A 19,908-nucleotide genomic window follows, 5' to 3' on the forward strand; every position below is an offset into this window, starting at 1 on the left:
TAATCGACAGGTTCTTAATTCATGTGCCAACTTTATAACCCGCTGGCAGGGTCATGTTTCGTGTGGATGCTAGCTCCGGATGTCGACCTTCCCGAAGGGATTCATTCATAGCCATCTGAGAGCCTTTGAAATCTTTATATCTTTTTCTTAAAGCATACATATATATAGATGGAAAAACAATGAAATTCATGCTTCATAATCATGCTATTTTCATAAGACATATTCATAAATCAATGCTCATAATAAAACATGCTTTTTCATATCACATATGCCGATCCTTATTTTATGAAAAAATTATGATTTCATCAATAGCAATTCTTTGCATAAAAACATGATCATTTAAAAAAATAAGGAGCATAGGATCTACTTACCTCGTTCATCTTAGATCTTCGGACTTCGTTAGAAGAATCAGCTAATCCTATTTAAAATATCAAATCATTATCAAATTCTATTCCATAAATATAATAAGATTAAATCATAAGAGAGAAGAGATCGTTGACCGGATGTGTCGGACCATCCAGATACCAGGGCAATTTAGGATCTTTTTCTGAGAGTCAGATTCAAGTGACTTGATCAAGAAATCATGAGGCACAGATCGAATTAAAGTCAAGATCAATCAATAGGTTCTTTAATAATGGTTTTGAAAAATCTTTGATATCAAATGAGAGTTGACATTCAGCACGGATATCAAAGCAATTATCATCTTATAGAGTCAATATGAGCTTAAAAGATGAAGGCATGACTCGATACAGGATTCATAGACCTTAAGAAAGAAAGTCGGTCATGAGAGAGAAAGTAGAGAGAGAAAGTGGAGAGAGAATCTTCGTATCCTTTAAAAAGTGGCAATCATGATTGAGATCATCAGAGGTTATATAGGTGACTTAATATATGGATTTACCATGATTGATATTATCAATTTCGAAAAAGAATCGGATCGGGATCCGATCTACTGCACGAATTTCGGAGCAGTCCAGATCATCATATTTTCATCTCAAGTTTATCCTAGGGTCTGTGATGTAATCAGAGAGAGAGAATGACCCTAGAGAGACGAAATCCATAATGAGAGAGAAAGGTCTAGAGAGAGATAGAAGAAAATCTAGAGAGAGAAAATGAGAGAGAAGGTAGAGAGAGAAAGTCCAATTCTAGAGAGAGAAAGACTTTAAGAGAGAGATGAGAAAAACTTTCTCTCACATGTATTATATTATTATTATTATTATATATATAATTTTTTCTTTTTCTTTTTCTTTTTCTTTTTCTTTTTAGAGAGAGAAATAGAGAGAGAGAGAGAAGAGGGAGAAAGAGGGAGAGAGGAAATTTTCTCTCTTTTCTTATTTTTTTTTATTTTTTCTTATTTTGTATTTTCTTTTCTTTTCTTTTTCTTTTTCCTTTTTCTTTTTCTTTTTTTTCTTTTCTTTTTCTTTTTTTTTTTCCTTTTCTTTTCTTTTTTTTTTCCCCCCGTGGCCTTCTTTGGCCGGAACAGGGGAGGACTAGAGGGACGTTGCCCGTGGTCCGGCGGGCTGTGGTGGCACGACCGGTGGTCCGACAGCGAGCCCGACGGCGATGGAGCCGGAGATGGCCGGCGGCGAGGTTCGGTGGGAAGTTAGAAAAAAAATGGAAAAACAGGGGACCCCCCTTTTCCTTGAATTTCTTTCGGTCATTGGCCGATCACCGGCGGCCATGACCTTCGGAGAAGATAGGTAGAGGGGTGGGGTCCAAACCTAGGGTGTGGGCGCCATGGACGGCGGCGCGGTGGCCGAAAAGAGGAGGAGATGGCTCGGCCGAACAGGCAAACATGATCTCGCTTTTATTTTCCGACGAACCCGACGGCCGGCGAGGGTGCACGAAGCCATGGGAAGGAGGGGAAGGAAGAGAGGAAGGAGGGCCGGGGCTTACCTTCGACTTCGGTGAGGTTTCCGGCGAGAAATCGCGGCGAGCACAGGTCGAGGGGCCGCGGCTTCAAACGAGAAAATCGGAGAAAAACTCCGCGATCGTCGGTGACCGAAGGATCTACACTTAGAGGAGAAGAGGGGTTCTTATAGAGCTCGTCCTAGGGTCTTTTAATGGCCCTAGGACTCCGATTTTTGATCGGAGACGGGGAAGAGGAAGACTCCGATCGGGAGTCTTCCTCCCTGCTCTGTTTTTTTTTTTCCTGGTGGGCTTTGTGGGCTGGTTTTGGGCCCAATTGGGCCGGATTATCACATTCCCCCTCCTTAAAAAAAAATTTCGTCCTCGAAATTTAACATACCTTCATTTTCAAATAAGTATGGATATCTCGTCTTCATATCATCTTCAAGCTCCCAAGTGGCCTCTTTCTCTTCATGATTACTCCAATGAATCTTTACATACGGAAAGATATGCCGTCTTAGAACTTGCTCTTTTCGATCAATAATTCGGAGGGAAAATTTTTTTTTTTTTTTCTAGCATCCATTTATTATCAGTAAAATCCTTCCTTATTTCCAACTAACGTATTTCATAATATCTTTTGATTTAAAGGATTAATATTTCTAATCAATTCAGACCATCACGCTTTTGCTGCGCACTCTGATCTCAACTTACCAAATTATCTAAGTTTATCTAAAATAAAAATATCTTTGTATATTAGATCAACCAAAGATAGATTCAACTTTCAGATTCATATACATTTAGGATAAAATTTAAGATTTCCTTGTCATTACTATTTCTTAGACATAGCACATCAAAATTAAATCTTCATCCACCTTCTATGTTTGAACTTATTATATAAGCTTCATCACTCCTCAAGAATCCAATATGTCTAGAATTAATTTGAGTTAACCTTCGAGTTACCTTACAATCATTTAGACAACTTCCAAACCAACCTTTCTTCGCAAAGAAATTAACATCAAAATCAGCAAAGTTATCATGTCCTTTATCCATATAGGTTTAGCATTCCAATGTCATCAATATACCTAACATAATATATCAATACCTCCCACTTCATTCTAGGGTCAACACTTCTCGTACTCAGATCAACCTTGCTAATTGAATCTAAAATATAACTCATCAATTCTATTATAGACATCATATGCCACTTATGCATAAATTTCATCATAATACCTATTGATTCGAAATCAATTTATTGAATCATTTCTTTTATATCTATCATGTTCCTCATGATCTTAGCCTCAAGTTCAAATATCATTAAAGTCACAATCTCGAATAATGATAATCTTAAGCTCAAATACCACTTAAGTCATATTCTCTAGTGAGCATAACCTAAACTTTATATCATTCTATCACGTCCTTAATGATCATAATCTTAAGCTCTGATTTTATCCATTATACTCCACTCGATCACATCCTATTGATCATATATAAAGTTTTGATATCACTTTATAATCTCAATGATCTTAAACCTAAGCTCTGATATTATTCTATCATATCCTAATCATTTATATCATTTATATCATAATCCCAAAGATTATAACCTAAGCTCTGATACCATAAAATGTCACGCCCCAAAATCGGGGACATACACGGCCATGCTACCGAGGGATGGAGCCCACGATAACACGAAGCCAATTCATCATAATCATCTAAAATCCGTCAAATAAAAAGATTCAATTCTATTATTCATCAAATAATCGAACCAATATGGGTTCAGAGCATCTAAATCCAAAAGCAAGTACTAACCCGAATCTCAACATTCATAAATAACTACAAATTCATGATTATAAAATAAATTAAACTTCTGTTGTCAAATTTTTCAGCTTGCTATGCCGATCTTCAAGCTTGGATTCTTTTTACCGATCCTAACCTTATTTCTCTGTTCAAACAAAAAGAAAACAAAAAAAATATGAGCTACACTAGCCCAGTAAGTAGAACTTGCACTTCCTTATCGGATCAAGCATAAGTTTTTTTTTTATGATAATGCAATATTTAGAAAATAACAGATAATACAAAATAAAGCATTTCATAGAGCATATAACAAAACAAGTTATAAATTCATCATGCATGCATAAATCATGTATATTTCACAATCATGAATCGTAAATCATTTTCATCATGTATTCATGTCATGTTTCAAAACATAGCTCACAGACATTCGTGCTAAGATCACTATTATACCCGTGACAGGGCCATGTTTCTTAATCGACAGAGTTCTTAATTCATGTGCCAACTTTATACCGCTGGCAGGGTCATGTTTCGTGTGGATGCTAGCTCCGGATGTCGACCTTCCCAAAGGGATTCATTCATAGCCATCTGAGAGCCTTTGAAATCTTTATATCTTTTTCTTAAAGCATACATATATATAGATGGAAAAAACAATGAAATTCATGCTTCATAATCATGCTATTTTCATAAGACATATTCATGAAATCAATGCTCATAATAAAACATGCTTTTCATATCACATATGCCGATCCTTATTTTATGAAAAATTATGATTCATCAATAGCAATTCTTTGCATAAAACATGATCATTTAAAAATAAATAAGGAGCATAGGATCTACTTACCTCGTTCATCTTAGATCTTCGGACTTCGTTAGAAGAATCAGCTAATCCTATTTAAAATATCAAATCATTATCAAATTCTATTCCATAAATATAATAAGATTAAATCATAAGGAAAGAGGATCGTTGACCGATGTGTCGGACCATCCAGATACCAGGGCAATTTAGGATCTTTTATCTGAGAGTCAGATTCAAGTGACTTGATCAAGAAATCGTGAGGCACAGATCGAATTAAGATCAAGTTCAATCAATAAGGTTCTTTAATAATGGTTTTGAAAAATACTTGATATGGCCAAATGAGGTTGACATTCAGCACGGATATCAAAGCAATTTCGGATCATCTTATTAGAGTCAATATGAGCCTCTAAAAGATGAAGGCATGACTCGATACAGGATTCATAGACCTTAAAGAAAGAAAGTCGGTCATGAGAGAGAAAGTAGAGAGAGAAAGTGGAGAGAGAATCTTCGTATCCTTCAAAAGTGGCAATCATGATTGAGATCATCAGAGGTTATATCAGGATGACTTAATATGGATTTATCATGATCGATATTATCAATTTCGAAAAAGAATCGGATCGGGATCCGATCTACTGCACGAATTTCGGAGCAGTCCCAGATCATCATATTTTCATCTCAAGTTTATCCTAGGGTCTGTGATGTAATCAGAGAGAGAGAATGACCCTAGAGAGACGAAATCCATAATGAGAGAGAAAGGTCTAGAGAGAGAAAATAGGAAGAAAATTTAGAGAGAGAAAATGTAGAGAGAAGGTAGAGAGAGAAAGTCTAATTCTAGAGAGAGAAAGACTTAAGAGAGAGATGAGAAAAACTTTCTCTCATATATATATATTTTTTTATTATATATATATAAATTTTTTCTTTTTCTTTTTCTTTTTCTTTTTCTTTTTAGAGAGAGACAATAGAGAGAGAGAGAGAAAGAGGGAGAAAGAGGGGAGAGAGGAAATTTTTCTCTTTTCTTATTTTTTTTTTATTTTTTCTTTTTGTATTTTCTTTCTTTTCTTTTCTTTTTCCTTTTTCTTTTTCTTTTTCCTTTTCTTTTCTTTTTCTTTTTTTTTTTTTTTTTTTTTTCTTTTTCTTTTTCTTTTTCCCCCCGTGGCCTTCTTTGGCCGGAACAGGGGAGGACTAGAGGGACGTTGCCTGTGGTCCGGCGGGCTGTGGTGGCACGACCGGTGGTCCGGCAGCGGCGACCGACGGCGATGGAGCCGGAGATGGCCGGCGGCGAGGTTCGGCCAGCAGGAGTTTTATAAAAAAAATCGGAAAACAGGGAACCCGATCCCTTTTCTTGAATTTCTTCGGTCATTGACCGATCACCGACGGCCATAACCCTCGGAGAAGGAAGGTAGGGAGGTGGGGGTTATGCTACAGGGTGTGGCACCACGAGCGGTGGTGCCGGTGGCCCGAAAAGAGGAGGAAATGGCTCGACCGAATAGGGCAGAACAGGGTCTCGCTTTTTCATCAATTTTTCCAACGATCCCGAGGCCGACGAGGGTGCACGAAGCCATGGGAAGGAGGGGAAGGAAGAGAGAAAGAGGGCCGGGGCTTACCTTCGACTTCGGTGAGGTTTCCGGCGAGAAATCGCAGCGAGCACAGGTCGAGGGGCCGCGGCTTCAAACGGAAAAATCGGAGAAAAACTCCGGCGATCGTCGGTGACCGAAGGATCTACACTTAGAGGAGAAGAGGGGGTTCTTATAGAGCTCGTCCTAGGGTCTTTTAATGGCCCTAGGACTCCGATTTTTGATCAGAGATGGGGAAGAGGAAGACTTCGATCGGGAGTCTTCCTCCCTGCTCTGTTTTTTTTTTTTTTTTTTTTTTTTCCTGGTGGGCTTTGTGGGCTGGTTTTGGGCCCAATTGGGCCGGATTATCACAAGGACACTCACTGTATATTACGCTTCATCTGTACTGATTGTCATAATTCATTATTCTAATGTTTCTTCTTCTATTCAATAAATAGTATGTCCTGCTTGTTAGTTATGGTATATGGCTTGTCTACATTGCTGACTGTTAATTTTTAGTGGCCCAGTATTGATTATGGTTCTTGAAAAGCCTAATGCCATCTCTGATTGGCGTGCTTTGATTGGGCCAACTGATTCAAGGAAAGCTAAAGTTTCTCATCCTAACAGGTTAGATTATTTCTTCTTATGCAATTAGATGTTTTGATAGTGTCAATTAGACCCTACAAACAAAATAATGATGTTAGGAAAAAAAAAAAGCAAATAAAGAAAACCTTGCACCTTTTAGGCTCAATGAAACTCATGTTTATACCAGAGCAAATGTATGGATATTATACAACATACAGAATTAGGTTGTATCTGGATCTCTAACTTTGTAATTAAATGTATTCTTAGTCTGACTAAGACTTCTCAAAGAATACCCTGTTTGAACTTTGAAGGTAGCCCCTATACTTAAAGGCTCCTGACTTTATTTAATCTTGTGATCAGTCTCAATCTATACAAAAGCATCTCACTTCTTTTTGATTTAGAATGTATTTTATTTCCAATCCTATAAACTTAAGACCTCCTAATATCTCCTGTTCTGGCATGTTCAGATCTTCCTAACTTTTTCCTACTGTGCTTAGTGTTCCTGAACCTTTGGTATCTTGGTCTTCAAATGTCTATCTCCTTTTCTGGACATCCTAGAATTCTCTTTTAGAGTTTAGTTCAATAGCTGGCATGAATATAAGCAACTTTGAGCTTGTGGAATCATGCTACCTGTCTGTAGAAGCACTTCTGTTCTGTGCCATTTTCTCACCTTAAAAAAAAAAAAAAAAGGAACCCTATTGTGACTTGTGATCAGAGAATAGTCTTGTTGCAAGCAGCATTATCCCAAATTCATATTTTTGCGCCTTAATAGATAAACATACTGTGCAGCCATGATTTTAACTTTACCATTAAATTGTAGCATGGCTTATATGATCCTGTTTTCACCATTTTAGCTTCCTCATTCAGTTTTCTGCTTCCATTTTTCAGCATCAGAGCCATGTGTGGGCTGGATTCTGCAAAGAACTGTGTTCATGGTTCAGATTCTCCGCAATCTGCTGCACGAGAAATTTCATTTTTCTTTGGAGACATTTTACCAGGTTAGTTTTTATGCTTGTTTAGTTAAATACGTTAATGCCTCATGTGTTGTTGCTGTTGCTTACTCACTTCTATCACCATTTATAATAAAGATTTATGAGAGTATTAACAAAGGCATCAATCTCATACATTTACATACTGATGGGATCAGATTTATTAACCTGATTCTGCTGGAAATGATTGGTTTATAACTAACTTATAATGGGTAGTGCAACTGTTTCCATGAGTCATGTATCTGTTTGAGATATAGTTTTTAGTGGTCAAAATCTTCCATCTTGTGCTAGAAAGGGCCACATAAGGAATATTTAGGTAAAAGGGGAAGCATCATAGTTGAGAAATAACTGGTTTAAAAATAAATATCTTGTGTTTAAACTAGATATGTAATATCTGCTAAAGATTTGAATCCAATGTTGCCCATGTTGTCAAGCAGAATATGCAGATGCACGATGCTATTTTTTTCATGAATTATGCCATATAGATTAACATGCTGATTTGCCAAGATAAGGCCAAAGTGTGATTTCATAGTTATGGTGTATGTATTGGTGCTAAACTTTGAATTTTCTCATCATTTAAGATAGTAAAGAAAAATGTATTCGAGTTGCTTATAAAGATAACAGCTTGATTTTTAGATAATCAATTTTTCATTGGTCGTACATGCTTATTCGTAAATGCTGCTTATCTTTGTCCAGTAATTGAGGACATGCCCCTTCTTGGGTTTGAGATGTGAAACAGTTTCATTATTCTAATCTCAGAAGGTTGAAAAAAGTGTTGGCATTCCCTATATATTTACCTGCCTTTCCATCCCATCATTTTAGCTAGAAACCCTTAGATATCTTATTCATATGGAGAATCCCAAGTCCTTGGTAGAAGGCCTAAAAAATTGATTTAATTTTCATTGGTATTATGTTCTCATTGATATGATTATTGGCTATTTTCATGCATAACTTGCATCTCTGGAGTTGTCATGTACAAATTCTTGGCACAGCTTTCCTGCATCCATCCCTTTTTGCTTTTGGTGGTCATTTGTATGGTCCTACAAAATGTTTTAACTGTCTTCATTCCAACAAATTCTCTATGTCATCTGGCATGGCAGTCTTAAGACTGGTCAAAAAGATGAAATAAAACTCAAGACTTCTTTTGAAGTTTGCCTGCTTTCCTTCATCCTGCAGGTTTTGTGAAGCATGACGAGCTTTAGAAGATGCCTGCTTTCCTTCATCCTGTAGGTGTTGTGAAGCATGATGGGCTTTAGAAAATTTTGTCAGGCATGAAGGTTGGTTTAGCCTACGGATGGATGGCAGATGGGCAGCTATCTTTCTGATAATTAATAGTGGAGAGTCAGTTGTCTGGCGCCCACACCATGTGCGGCTAGTTAAGTTGGTCAGCCATTTTATACCACTTATTGCTCAATGTTGTACATTTTAAAGTAATACTTGGATCCTACATTTGCCTTGCAAAAGCATGTAAGAGTAAATTATTGTTCACCAAACCATCACAACCGAATAAGCAGGATCTATCATGCGCGCAGGCCTATTTTGTCTCCACTATTGTGAGGGTGATTGTGGCATCGTGTGGCCTGTGGGTGAAGATCTTATGATAGTTAGTACTCTCTCTTCAGCCTAATAAGAGCAAAGTAATGAGACTGTAGCAAAATAATGAGCATACCCTTTTCCGTTCAGTTATATAGATAATAAAATTATTTCTATTGGATGAGATTATGGCCATCTTCCTTTTGTGCATTGCAAGTTTCTAGTTCTTATGAAAGTTGGCAGCTAAAGTATGAGTTTTGGTCCACTAAGGTGCTGCTAAAATATGAAAGCTGGCAGTTTTGATCTTTACCCTTCTTGTGTATTAGTTTTTAAATAGAGGCAAGCACAGTTTTTTCTGTAGAAAAAAAATTTAATCTCAAATGCGGAAATAATAATATCTTCGGTCATTGTTGTTCAAGCTTAAACAAATTAATCTATAATTATCTGCAATCTACAACAATAAAAGAATCAATTTTAGATATTCTTTGCTGTCGTCGAGCTGTGCCTCGACAAGGAGAAACTCACAAGCTCTCGGATATGAATAGGAGATCAAGTTCGTAGAAGTTTTTTTATAATGTATCTCATCCATAAAAAATAGTATCTCAATCAGTCACAACAACTAGAAAATAGATTTTATTCATGATGGTTGTGTAGAATTAATTTTTATCAAACAATCAAATATATTCCTACCACTTTATCTAAAGTTTATCTTTGGTTAGAATTCAGATCAATTAAAACGTGTAAAATAAATCTCAATGCGTATTAGTGTGGGCTACATCCGGATGGGTCTAATCAGATAAATCACAATATTTTTTATTTATAATATTTTTTATTTATAATAAATAGATAATGCAGAATTTATCATAAAGGAGAGGAAAGCTCTGTGTGCTCTGTTGCTAGGTACTGTCTGATGAACTCTAAATATGGTTTTGCCTTGTGATATCATCTTGGTTTGCCTACATAGTTAGTCTAGGTTCCTAGTAGAAGGGCCATGGTTCAAAATCACTAATGCTACTTGGTAGATGGATAGTTTCAGAACGATTTGTTGATCAGTCCAATTACTGCTTGAAATCCAAGTGTTTGTTTACATGCCTAATAATTGTCCAAGGGTTGGGCAACTCTTACTAGGTTAATGTGAGACTCAACCGTTATGCACGTGAACCAATTGTTATATGAAACAAAATCCGAGTACTAGGCTATTGGACTTTAAGGAAAGAATAATAAATGTAAACAATGAAAAGTAAATGATGATCAAGCTTTAGTTTGGTAACAATTGTTTCTGTGTGGTAGTTTTTCAAAAACAATTTGGCTGCTGCCCTTTTTCCAGCTGTGGTACCTTCAAATAAATGATTAAAATTTACTTGCTGAACACTAATTAGGAAGCTTGCAGTTGTTCTCTCTGTAGCAACAAGGATTTCAGGTTGAGAAAGAAAAATCTCTCGTATGCCACCTAAGTTCAATTATGAATAATTGTAGATGAACATCAAGACATGCATTCTTAATTTCATAGCTCACAAAAAACTTGGACAGTTGATATTTGTTCAACAGCCAATCATAAAAAATTTTGTCGCATTAATCAAAAGGAAAAAGAAACAGAGGTGAAAAGAAGAAGGACTAGGAAATCAACCCAAGTGTGATTGTCTTTGGAAAAGCGCTTAGCAAATTTAGAACATCATGAATACCTACCAATAAGTAGCTAGTTACTTCTAGTTACTATTTCACGGAGACCATCCTATCATTCTTTATATCACTTTGAACTCATTAATACTTATGAAGAGAAAACATTACAGATTGTGCAATAGATCAGTTCAAAGAAGTTCATTGACAAGGCCTATAATACGTCAAATCTGGCCAAAAAAACTAAAAAATAGTCAGATGATGGCTTTCCCCTTGATGGAAATGCTTACATTTCAATGGATGGTTGAATATTCTAATCGAAGTTATCTTTTTTCCATTTTTAGGTAGTATCTTTGGCACTATTTTTTTCTGAAACTGATATCTTTCATACTATCAAGGCACATTGATCTTCTAAATATGTTTATATCTGTGCATGTTGTTGAGAAATCACATGGCTTCCTTGTTCACTATGTCTTGGGTGAGGTGCCTAATCCCCTTCTTCCTTGCACCAGAAAACCTCTCTTACACATACATCTCGAGAATTGACATGTCTATCCTGATGCGGACAGCTCGAGCAAACCTTGTGGGAAGCTGAGTCCTTTGCACCCAGAGAGACCACATTTGCCTGCTACCAAGGTTTCCTTGAGAACTGTTGTGTGAACCTTCAACATTGAAGGAGGTACTCCGAAGTCCAGAGTTGCAGAGCTTTAGAAAATATCAAAAAGATTAATGGAATGTTGCTAGTTTTGAAATTATATTCCTTGATCTTATATCAGACTAGTTTATATATATATATAAAAAAAAAATGATGATCAACATGCCCATCTTTAGTAATCAAAAGATGCTGTCTTGTTTTTTCTTCTTAATAGTGTAATGCCAGTGGATTTGCTCCACTGTTTTACTACAATGCTACTCTTTCATTGGTAGTCCTATTGATACCAAACAACTGTACTTCATGTCAACTATTTGTGTCTCTTCCATTTGATCATTTTCTTTGCTCTTTCTGGAATGCTGTCCCTACTGCTAAAGGCATTACTCCGAAAAAAGGGTCTTACATAGTGACGGCTTTGTCTCTATAGTTTTGTTCTCTTTAGCCTTTTCAAGACAAGCATGCCCTCCCTCCTGTAAATTATTCTTTCAAACCACTCTAGATGGATCTTTTCTGGACAGAGCCTTCGAATAGGAGCAAAAGAATAGAATGGACAACAAATAGGTAAGTATTCTAAGATAGATCCCACGGCCCTGGCTCATCACCAACTAGTACGCTCTCATCAAATGTTTATCATCCGTGGTCGGTTTATTTTTCAGGAGCCTTTTTGTTGAACATTATTGCTCGAGTTTATGATAAGGTTGGCCGGTTGATGTTGAGGCATGGTTTTGAATCTTCTGCAATTTGATATGACTTCGTCATGTGCTCTTTGCTTGTGCTCCCAAAATATGTTTTGGAGCTGTGTGCAATTATTACATGTGATAAAGTTTGGAAACCTTGCAAATCAAGATAGAACTGCTCTTGAGCTTAGTTAATCATGTTGGTTAAATGATTGCTGTTGCTAATGATTCTTTAGTGAGTCAACCCCACCAAACACACGCGTCAGCCCGACATGATGCAATCGGAGTTGTCTTGTCGTGACACTTGTATGCCGGATGGGCCAATAGGGAGCTTTTGACCAGAATGGAAAGAGTTGCTAAGTTACTGTGCGTAATTGCCTATCAACCTTGGGGGAATTTCAATTATGTTTTTTTAAGGTCAAAAAGTAATTATCGTTATATGTTTCATTTACATGCAACTGTGTTTAATTTTTCATTAGTAGTCTTCTTCCTTTTGGGTGGGGAAGCAAGCTAGGGAAGACAACCCTGTTTCACTGAACTGATGGAAGGTACCAGAGTCAAAAAAATCATAGAGGAGGCCTATTTGCAAAAACAAGCCAACTAAGATCTCACACTAATAATATCAAATTAGTTATGAGTATTTGATAACATTTATATAGCTGTATTAGGGTGTAATTATACCTGAAGCTTTAACCAAGGAAGTGGGTCCTCAATGGTTCAAACTTCAGGAATTTCTTACGGATTGGGCGCATGGCAGGTATTAACAGTCCCAAAGTAGATGAAACTTGTAGCTATGACATGATTGATGTGGATGGTCATTTCTGCTAAAGGCCTGTCATATATATCCAAGCTACTGGAATCTTTTACTTCTTTGCATAGAATTCAAAGTCATGTACGAGTACGTCGATATTTCAAGCACGAATAAACACAAAAAAAGTGAGATGGTGAAGTAATTCTAGAGAGAGAGAGAGATCAATATTTTTTTTAAGAAAAAAAAAAGAAAAAGGAATGAACAAAACAAGGTTAGAAAAGCAGCCGGCAGAACTAAAAGCTCCTTGCACGGGCCTCAGACGTTAAAAAAAAAAAAGCAAGGGAATAGTTGGAACCTGGCAGCTAAAAGTGGGTTTATTGTGGGAATAACTCTGTACACAAAGCCGTAAAGAAACACTCAAAAGAGATTCTAGATAATGTTTTATATTGAAAAAAAAAAAACTTCAGTAGAATACAAGTGAATAAAGTCGATACACATTACAGGGTATATATGCTAAATAAATTCTTCACAATATCTTGGAAAGCATAGGGCATTCCACAAATTATGGTAGGCTAGTTTAGAAAGGCTCCAAAACTGAACTGGCAAAGTCCCTTCATGTTGGAACTTGGACCTTAGGAGCCAGTAGTGCCTATCAGCTATAGCCACCATGGAATTCCGGAGCTCCACTTATCACTAACAGTCTATTTAACCCTCCCAAAGCTCCCACTAGCTTAAGGATCTGGAATTCTTGGTAACTACCTGTGCTCCTTCTATTGACAAGACATCCTCTCCCTCTCTTCCTCCTTTCCTTCCCTCCTCCCCCAAACATCAGCAGCCTAGTGGGGAACTATGAGGGTGAGTACTAAAGGAACTTAATACAAGCAACAAGCTAGGACGATGGATATGAGTATTGTTTGGCTTATATCCTTTATTTCTTTTGTTATTTGTGTCTTCAAGGTGTCTTTTTTGGTTTTTACTGGCTACAGATTTTGAACTGGGTGCAAAAGAAATTCATTGGGAGACAAAAGAAGAATAAAATTGATATTGGGTCGAGTTCAGCTCATTGTAAGTTTATCCTCCATATACTTTTCATGGAGTTTGTTTAGACTTAAAAATAGGTATTGATTGGCATGCATCTGAGAATGAGTAATCCTTTTTCATTCATTAGTTTCATCACAACTAATTTTTCATGCATCTGACAAAGAGCTGCGTCTTGGTTTTCTATTTATAAGTTTTTTCTTTCATGGGCTAATTTGTCAGATGGATAGCTTTTCGACCAACAGTGCATTCTGAGTTCATTTTTCTATTCCATCAGCGGTGAATTCTGAACTTTTAAATGAAGGTGTTTTACACTGAAGCGAAAAGAATTGGCGTGAGTTAGGTTTCTGTTGGTTTTTTGATGATTTTAAATGAGTTACAAAGTAAAACTAACAGCAATTTTTATCTCAGAAAGGTGGTGGATATTTTTGTGTTTCGGTAGTAAACAACAATGATAAATTTCTATTTCAATTTTGATCATGTAATTGGGCTATGAAGCAAGATAAATATCAGTGCATTGGGCTTGTTATCTGTTCTTAGTTTCACTTGCACACAAACTGATTTATTAGGGTCTAAGTTTGGAAAATATCAGTCTAATGACTGTGCTACAAATAGCTGACGTTAAGCTTTCTCCTCTAGAACAGTAAGGAGATCACAAAATAACATTTTTTAAGGACCCTAAAATGGCAACAAAAGAATTTGCATTTAGTTTCTCAAAGAAAGAAGAAAGAAGATCTTGCACTTAGCCATAAAGTTCATCTATATATTATTTGTTTTTAGGTGGTGTGTTTTCTCTTCTAGAATTTAAGCTTAGTGGATCATTTTTCTATACTCTTGTTGCTCTTCATATAAAATTATTGTAGCTTTCGTATCATAACATGAGCTATTCATGATTAAAAGAGAATCCCCATCTAACTGTACTGATGTGAGAAGGCAGCACCTTTAAATGAGTCCTGATGTATGATTAATATTGGAACATAAACTAAATTAAACTCTATTTTCTAGTTGGATGGATTACAATGAACCCGAATTTAAAGCCTCAAGGTCATGAAAACTTTTCTGTTAGCCAACTGAGCTAAATATTTCGCTGAATCTCTTCATGTGATAATGGTTTAATGGAAAGATCGAAGTTATAGATACATCTCCTTATTTTCTTAATATCTTCTATGTTTTACATGAGAAAAGTTGTTGGTTGGTATCCACTTTGATGACATTGAGATGGCTCCATTTAATGTCAATGAGCCATTGAACTAAGATTTTTGCTGCAGTCCAGAATCCAGATCAAGTCAAAGAAAGTCTGATTTATTATATTAGTCAAACCTACTTTTCCTTGAACATCAAATCTGTTTGCCCAATGGGGGAAGAGATGTCTTGGTATATGAATTTAAACAACATAGAATTCCGGAATTTTGCAGATAACATATTATATATTAATGGAGAATAAATAATTGTTCTTGAGATTAGTGAACAGGGAAAAAAATTCCGAACCTGTCAACAAAATGAATAGTTCTACAGTTTCTTCAGTCCTGCAGTTACTGCATTCTAACTCTGTGATGCTTCTTTAGATACTGCTATGCCTGATATTCGTAAAGATGAATTCAGTGACTGGCCCCAAGCATTGCTCACCATCGGGACATTTGGTAACAGTGAGTCGAAGGAAGATACAGCAACATATGATTCCTCAGAGGACTTGCATTCTCTGCAAGATCAACCGGACCTTATGCTAGAAGAAGTGATTAAATTTCAGAAGGAATTAGCTAAACTACTTGCACTCAAGCCCAAGTCTAGCACTGATGGATCAGAGATGGGATGCGAGAAAAATAAGGTCCCATTAAATCAATTTCGAAATTGTTCATCAAGCTTGGATATTGATCAGAAATCTTGCCTCAAGTTTTGTGATGGTTTGGATGATGAGGACAATTGTGAAAACTCACCAAATAGCAAGATCATCTTAAACAGAGCCAAAAAGTTGTTAGCAGACCATAGCAGTGCAATTAAGAAAAAATCAATCTCATTTCTCCTCAAGAAGATGTTTGCTTGCAACAGTGGCTTTGGACCAGCTCATAACTTAAGGGATCCATTTCCTGAGTCAAAAATAGAGAAGGTATTACACTTGTTAACATGTAACAAATATATGTTGGTGTATTATTTTAGATTTAATAGCCTAATGAGATCTTTTATTCTACCTTCTCTATTTTTGATTCCTATAGCTACTGAAGACTATACTTCACAAGAAAATACATCCTCAAAATTCTAATTCAACATCAAAAATGAAGTACTTGGAGAAGAAACAGGAGGAGACAACACATGCTGAAGACAAGATGCATGAGAAAGAAAAGGATGGTGGCAAATGGGTCAAGACGGATTCAGAATGTAAGTTTATGATTAACATAGAATATCATGCATGCATGCATGTTTAAGTAGTTAGGGATTAATCGATGTTTTCCCTTCTTGTCAGACATTGTCTTAGAGATGTAGATGCCATACAAAGCTTCAGTGTGACTGGTATGTTTGCAAAGCCTAAGGAATTCCTTTTGCATTGTTCTTGCTAATATTCTAGGCCAAGCCATATCAATGGCACAAGCAAATTTTCTTATTGGGCTTGTATATGGTAATCCATGATTGAAATATTAATATTATTTGTTTTCTTTTTATATTAATATTAATATGATATAGAAAATTCTAAGAAATTGTTACATAAAATCAGAATATTAAGTTAACAATTAAAGTGGTGTGTTTGTGTATACGAGCATGAATTTGTATTTCTCCTCCTCCTAATATTGTTGTTGCTGTTGTTTGCGGAGGCAGTCCAATTTGGATTTTATTAAAACGTTTTGTCCCTATCCTTATATAAACACACATAATACAAGTCCATGCACACTTAAAATAGTCCTTGTAAGTATATGAGGATAGGTTTAATGGTCAAGTAAAATTCAGCACCGAGTTTCTGCATAAAAGGAAAAAAATTTCAGGCTGCAAAACCCCCTAACAACAATATATGATCGTATGCACAAATTAGCAGAAATGATATTATAAAAACCATGAATATCATTATAATATAATTCTTACAATATGATTTTCTGGATATAGCCCACCATTTTTCATAATATTGGCGAGTAACAACCTGGAACACTTTGCTGCTTTAAATCGTATTGAAATGTCTATAGATGAATGAGGAAAGAAGAAGAAGAAAAAGCAGAAGAAGAGAGTTTGTTGTCAAGAACTTCATTTCACCTTGACCACATCTGCAGGTACATCGAATTTGTCGCTATTGAAAAGCAATTGAAATATATTGCAACGACAGAATGACATACAGAAATTTTGGGTCATCATACGAGAGAAAAAAGTTGAATGGTTTCCTTGAATAAAATTCACTAATGCATCAATGGCAGTGGTCATTGTGAACAAACTCTATCAACAATCTCAACAATGAGACATCGTGCGGTCCACAAGCATGGCCACATTCATGCACCCACCATGGGAGAAGGTTCAATGGTGTCATATATGGATCTTGTGTTACATGTGTTCCTCGGTTCGAACTCATTTATGATAAATTTTTGTTCTGCCAAAAGCCATGCATATCTGTCATCCATTTTGCCGATGCACGATCTTGTTGTCTTAAGAAAATCTTGGTATGGTGATTCTTTCCGGCATGCATGGCAATACTGAATCTTGGGAACTCGTTTCACTTAAAATACCTCAAGGTTGTGGATGACTAGATCGCATCCCTCAACTGTGTTGGAGGATACAAAACATTGTTTTAGATCTTATAGATGGAATGATGAATCAAGCTAGACCTCTTTCTACAAGAAAAAAGTATTTAAAAGAAAATAAAATGTATATGAAATTATTTTGTTGAACAGTTCCACAAATGAAATGTTATCGTTGTTCAGATTAACCAAGACAAGCAATTAAAAATGATAACTTTAGATATGCTCTAAGATTATATATCCAACTTTGTTGCTAGGATCATTGAGTAGTATCAAGGTGGACAACAAAAGTGGATTACTATGTATGATAGACTCCTTGCTGTCTAACAAAAGCATGGGGAGTATGTATAAAATAAGTGGTACCTTGTTCAATGACTATGCCACAAAAGCTCCTACAATTTGGCCGGTGGAGATGTTATTCTTGTATTTGCACAAGCAATGTGTGATTCTACAACTCACACAGAAAGAAAGCTTGAAAAAGCTGAAAGGTTTTGGCTCTTTCTATCATCAGAACAAATGCTCCCAAGACTGAGCCTTCTCCAGCCTGAAGAATGACCCAGAGGGTAAGTTTTGGGGCCACCTACAGCTGATCCCTCAATGAAATTGGGTTGGTGATAATGTAAAAGTTAATCCACAAATCCTTGCTCTAGCAGTGCCAATAAGCGAAGCCCAAGTTCTCCAATACACCAGCATTTCACCGGTCACTCCATCGTCAAAGGCCGCAGGCCTAACCCATTGAGATCCCAGCCCCAATGCTCTAACTGGAGACTATTAATTAGTTCAGAGTGATTTATATATTTGACTGATCTATGTCAACATTGAACAAAATCTTAAATTATAACTGACTAGAATTAGAACTATTGTGGTGTAGAAGGGATGGCATCATTAGTCCCACATTGATTGTGAGTTAAAAAAAACTCTAGCTTATATAAAAGGAGATTATCTTTCTCACGTGAGGTGTCTTTTGAAAGGCAAAACTGTAAGGCTCGTGAATCAGAGCGGACAATACATCATGTGTCGAACCATGAGCCCTTAATTGTAACATTAGCGCCATCTATGGGGACTAATATTGTGGGAGGACCGCATCTTTAGTCCCATATTGACTGTGAGTCAAAAGAGAGTATGGCTTATATGGATTGGATTGGAATCTTCTCTCTCTTTTCTGTGAGGCACCTTTTAAAGGGCAAAACTATGAGGCTCCAAATGACTAAGGTCTGAAGCCCCTTTTAAAGGACAAAACTATGAGGTTTCAAATGACTAAAGTCCATTGAAGCCCAAAGATGGTCAGAGCCAATCTCCTGTGAGATGCCTTTTAAAGAGCAAAACTATGAGGCTCTAAATAACTAAAGCCCACGAAGTGATCTAAAGATGATCAAAGCCAAAACAGATAATACCTCACATATGTGGAAGGAGAGTTAACCCAACCATCCATGTCATCCGACCCCTTGACCGCAACAAAAACCATTCTGGTTCAATTGTGAGCTTGTCATGCCAAGGGCCCAATTCTGGTTTAAGAATAGCATTAGACTAGATCAAGGAAGGGCCCAATCTTGACTGATGCCCTATGTGTTGGATCCGACTGAAATCAAGCCCAACCTAGGATTGTCTCGTCTTGATTAATAGGTGCATTTCAGGCTTGTATATTAGACCTCTAATGAGGTTAATCTTGGTTCAGCAAAGGGGTGGATGATTTAAAGCTTCCTATAAGACAAGATATTTAGATTAAATGATAGAGTTAATCTAGATTAACACTCGCAGAATGTGATGGATCTCATTTGTTCAGTTGAATGGGTTTCAACCAATATTCTGGGTCCAAACACCTTATGCTCTCTCCAAGCTGCAAGCACATAAATTGTTGCTTTAGGGGTACTCAATTACTATAATTACATGGATAAAGCTGGGCCAACCAATTCATATTATCCTTATTTCTTTTAGTTTAGACCTTGGTCTGACTAGAGAGAAAAAGTAATTCCTTCATCCTCCTCACCTCGAATTTTTTGCATAAAACATGTCAAAGAAAAAGATGATGTGCCAATCATTTAAGTAGATGACCAATATTAAGGTGAAGCAATATCTCACTTTACTTAGCCAGGATGGAGGCAAAAAATCAAGATATTTAGAGATCATTTTTGATATATTGAAATTCATGAAAAAAAGAAATCTTTGCCATTATAGTAGTATCAAGATTAACTACTATCTTCAAAAATTATTTTTATTAATATTTATTAATTATTTTTATTCAAGATATATAGTTAAAAGGAGATTGAAAAATCTCAATTGGCGTGTCTTGTTTGTCCTCCCCATCTTCTTGATTCTCAGTCTCATTTTATATTGTTAATGAAATGGTCAATGAGTTGGGGGTAGAGAGAGA

At 36.4% G+C, this 19,908-nt stretch overlaps 2 protein-coding genes across 2 annotated transcripts; both read left to right on the forward strand.

Annotated features, from left to right (window-relative positions):
- Positions 1-6,504: 6,504 nt before the first annotated feature.
- Positions 6,505-9,052, forward strand: LOC140856506 (probable nucleoside diphosphate kinase 5; the record flags this gene model as incomplete). The annotated part of the gene is given in 3 exon segments (XM_073253973.1): positions 6,505-6,612; positions 7,459-7,568; positions 8,736-9,052. Coding segments are annotated over 3 exon segments (244 nt in total), but the record flags the coding sequence as incomplete, so codon positions are not given.
- Positions 9,053-12,750: 3,698 nt separating this feature from the next.
- Positions 12,751-16,421, forward strand: LOC140856275 (protein NEGATIVE GRAVITROPIC RESPONSE OF ROOTS-like). Its single transcript, XM_073253393.1, has 5 exons — positions 12,751-12,795; positions 13,683-13,854; positions 15,393-15,931; positions 16,038-16,200; positions 16,286-16,421. The coding sequence occupies exons 1-5, from the start codon at positions 12,751-12,753 to the stop codon at positions 16,303-16,305; spliced, it is 939 nt and encodes a 312-aa protein (XP_073109494.1). The 3' UTR covers positions 16,306-16,421.
- Positions 16,422-19,908: the final 3,487 nt, after the last annotated feature.

Source organism: Elaeis guineensis, chromosome 3 (assembly GCF_000442705.2).
Source record: "Elaeis guineensis isolate ETL-2024a chromosome 3, EG11, whole genome shotgun sequence".
NCBI classification, from domain to species: Eukaryota; Viridiplantae; Streptophyta; class Magnoliopsida; order Arecales; family Arecaceae; genus Elaeis; species Elaeis guineensis.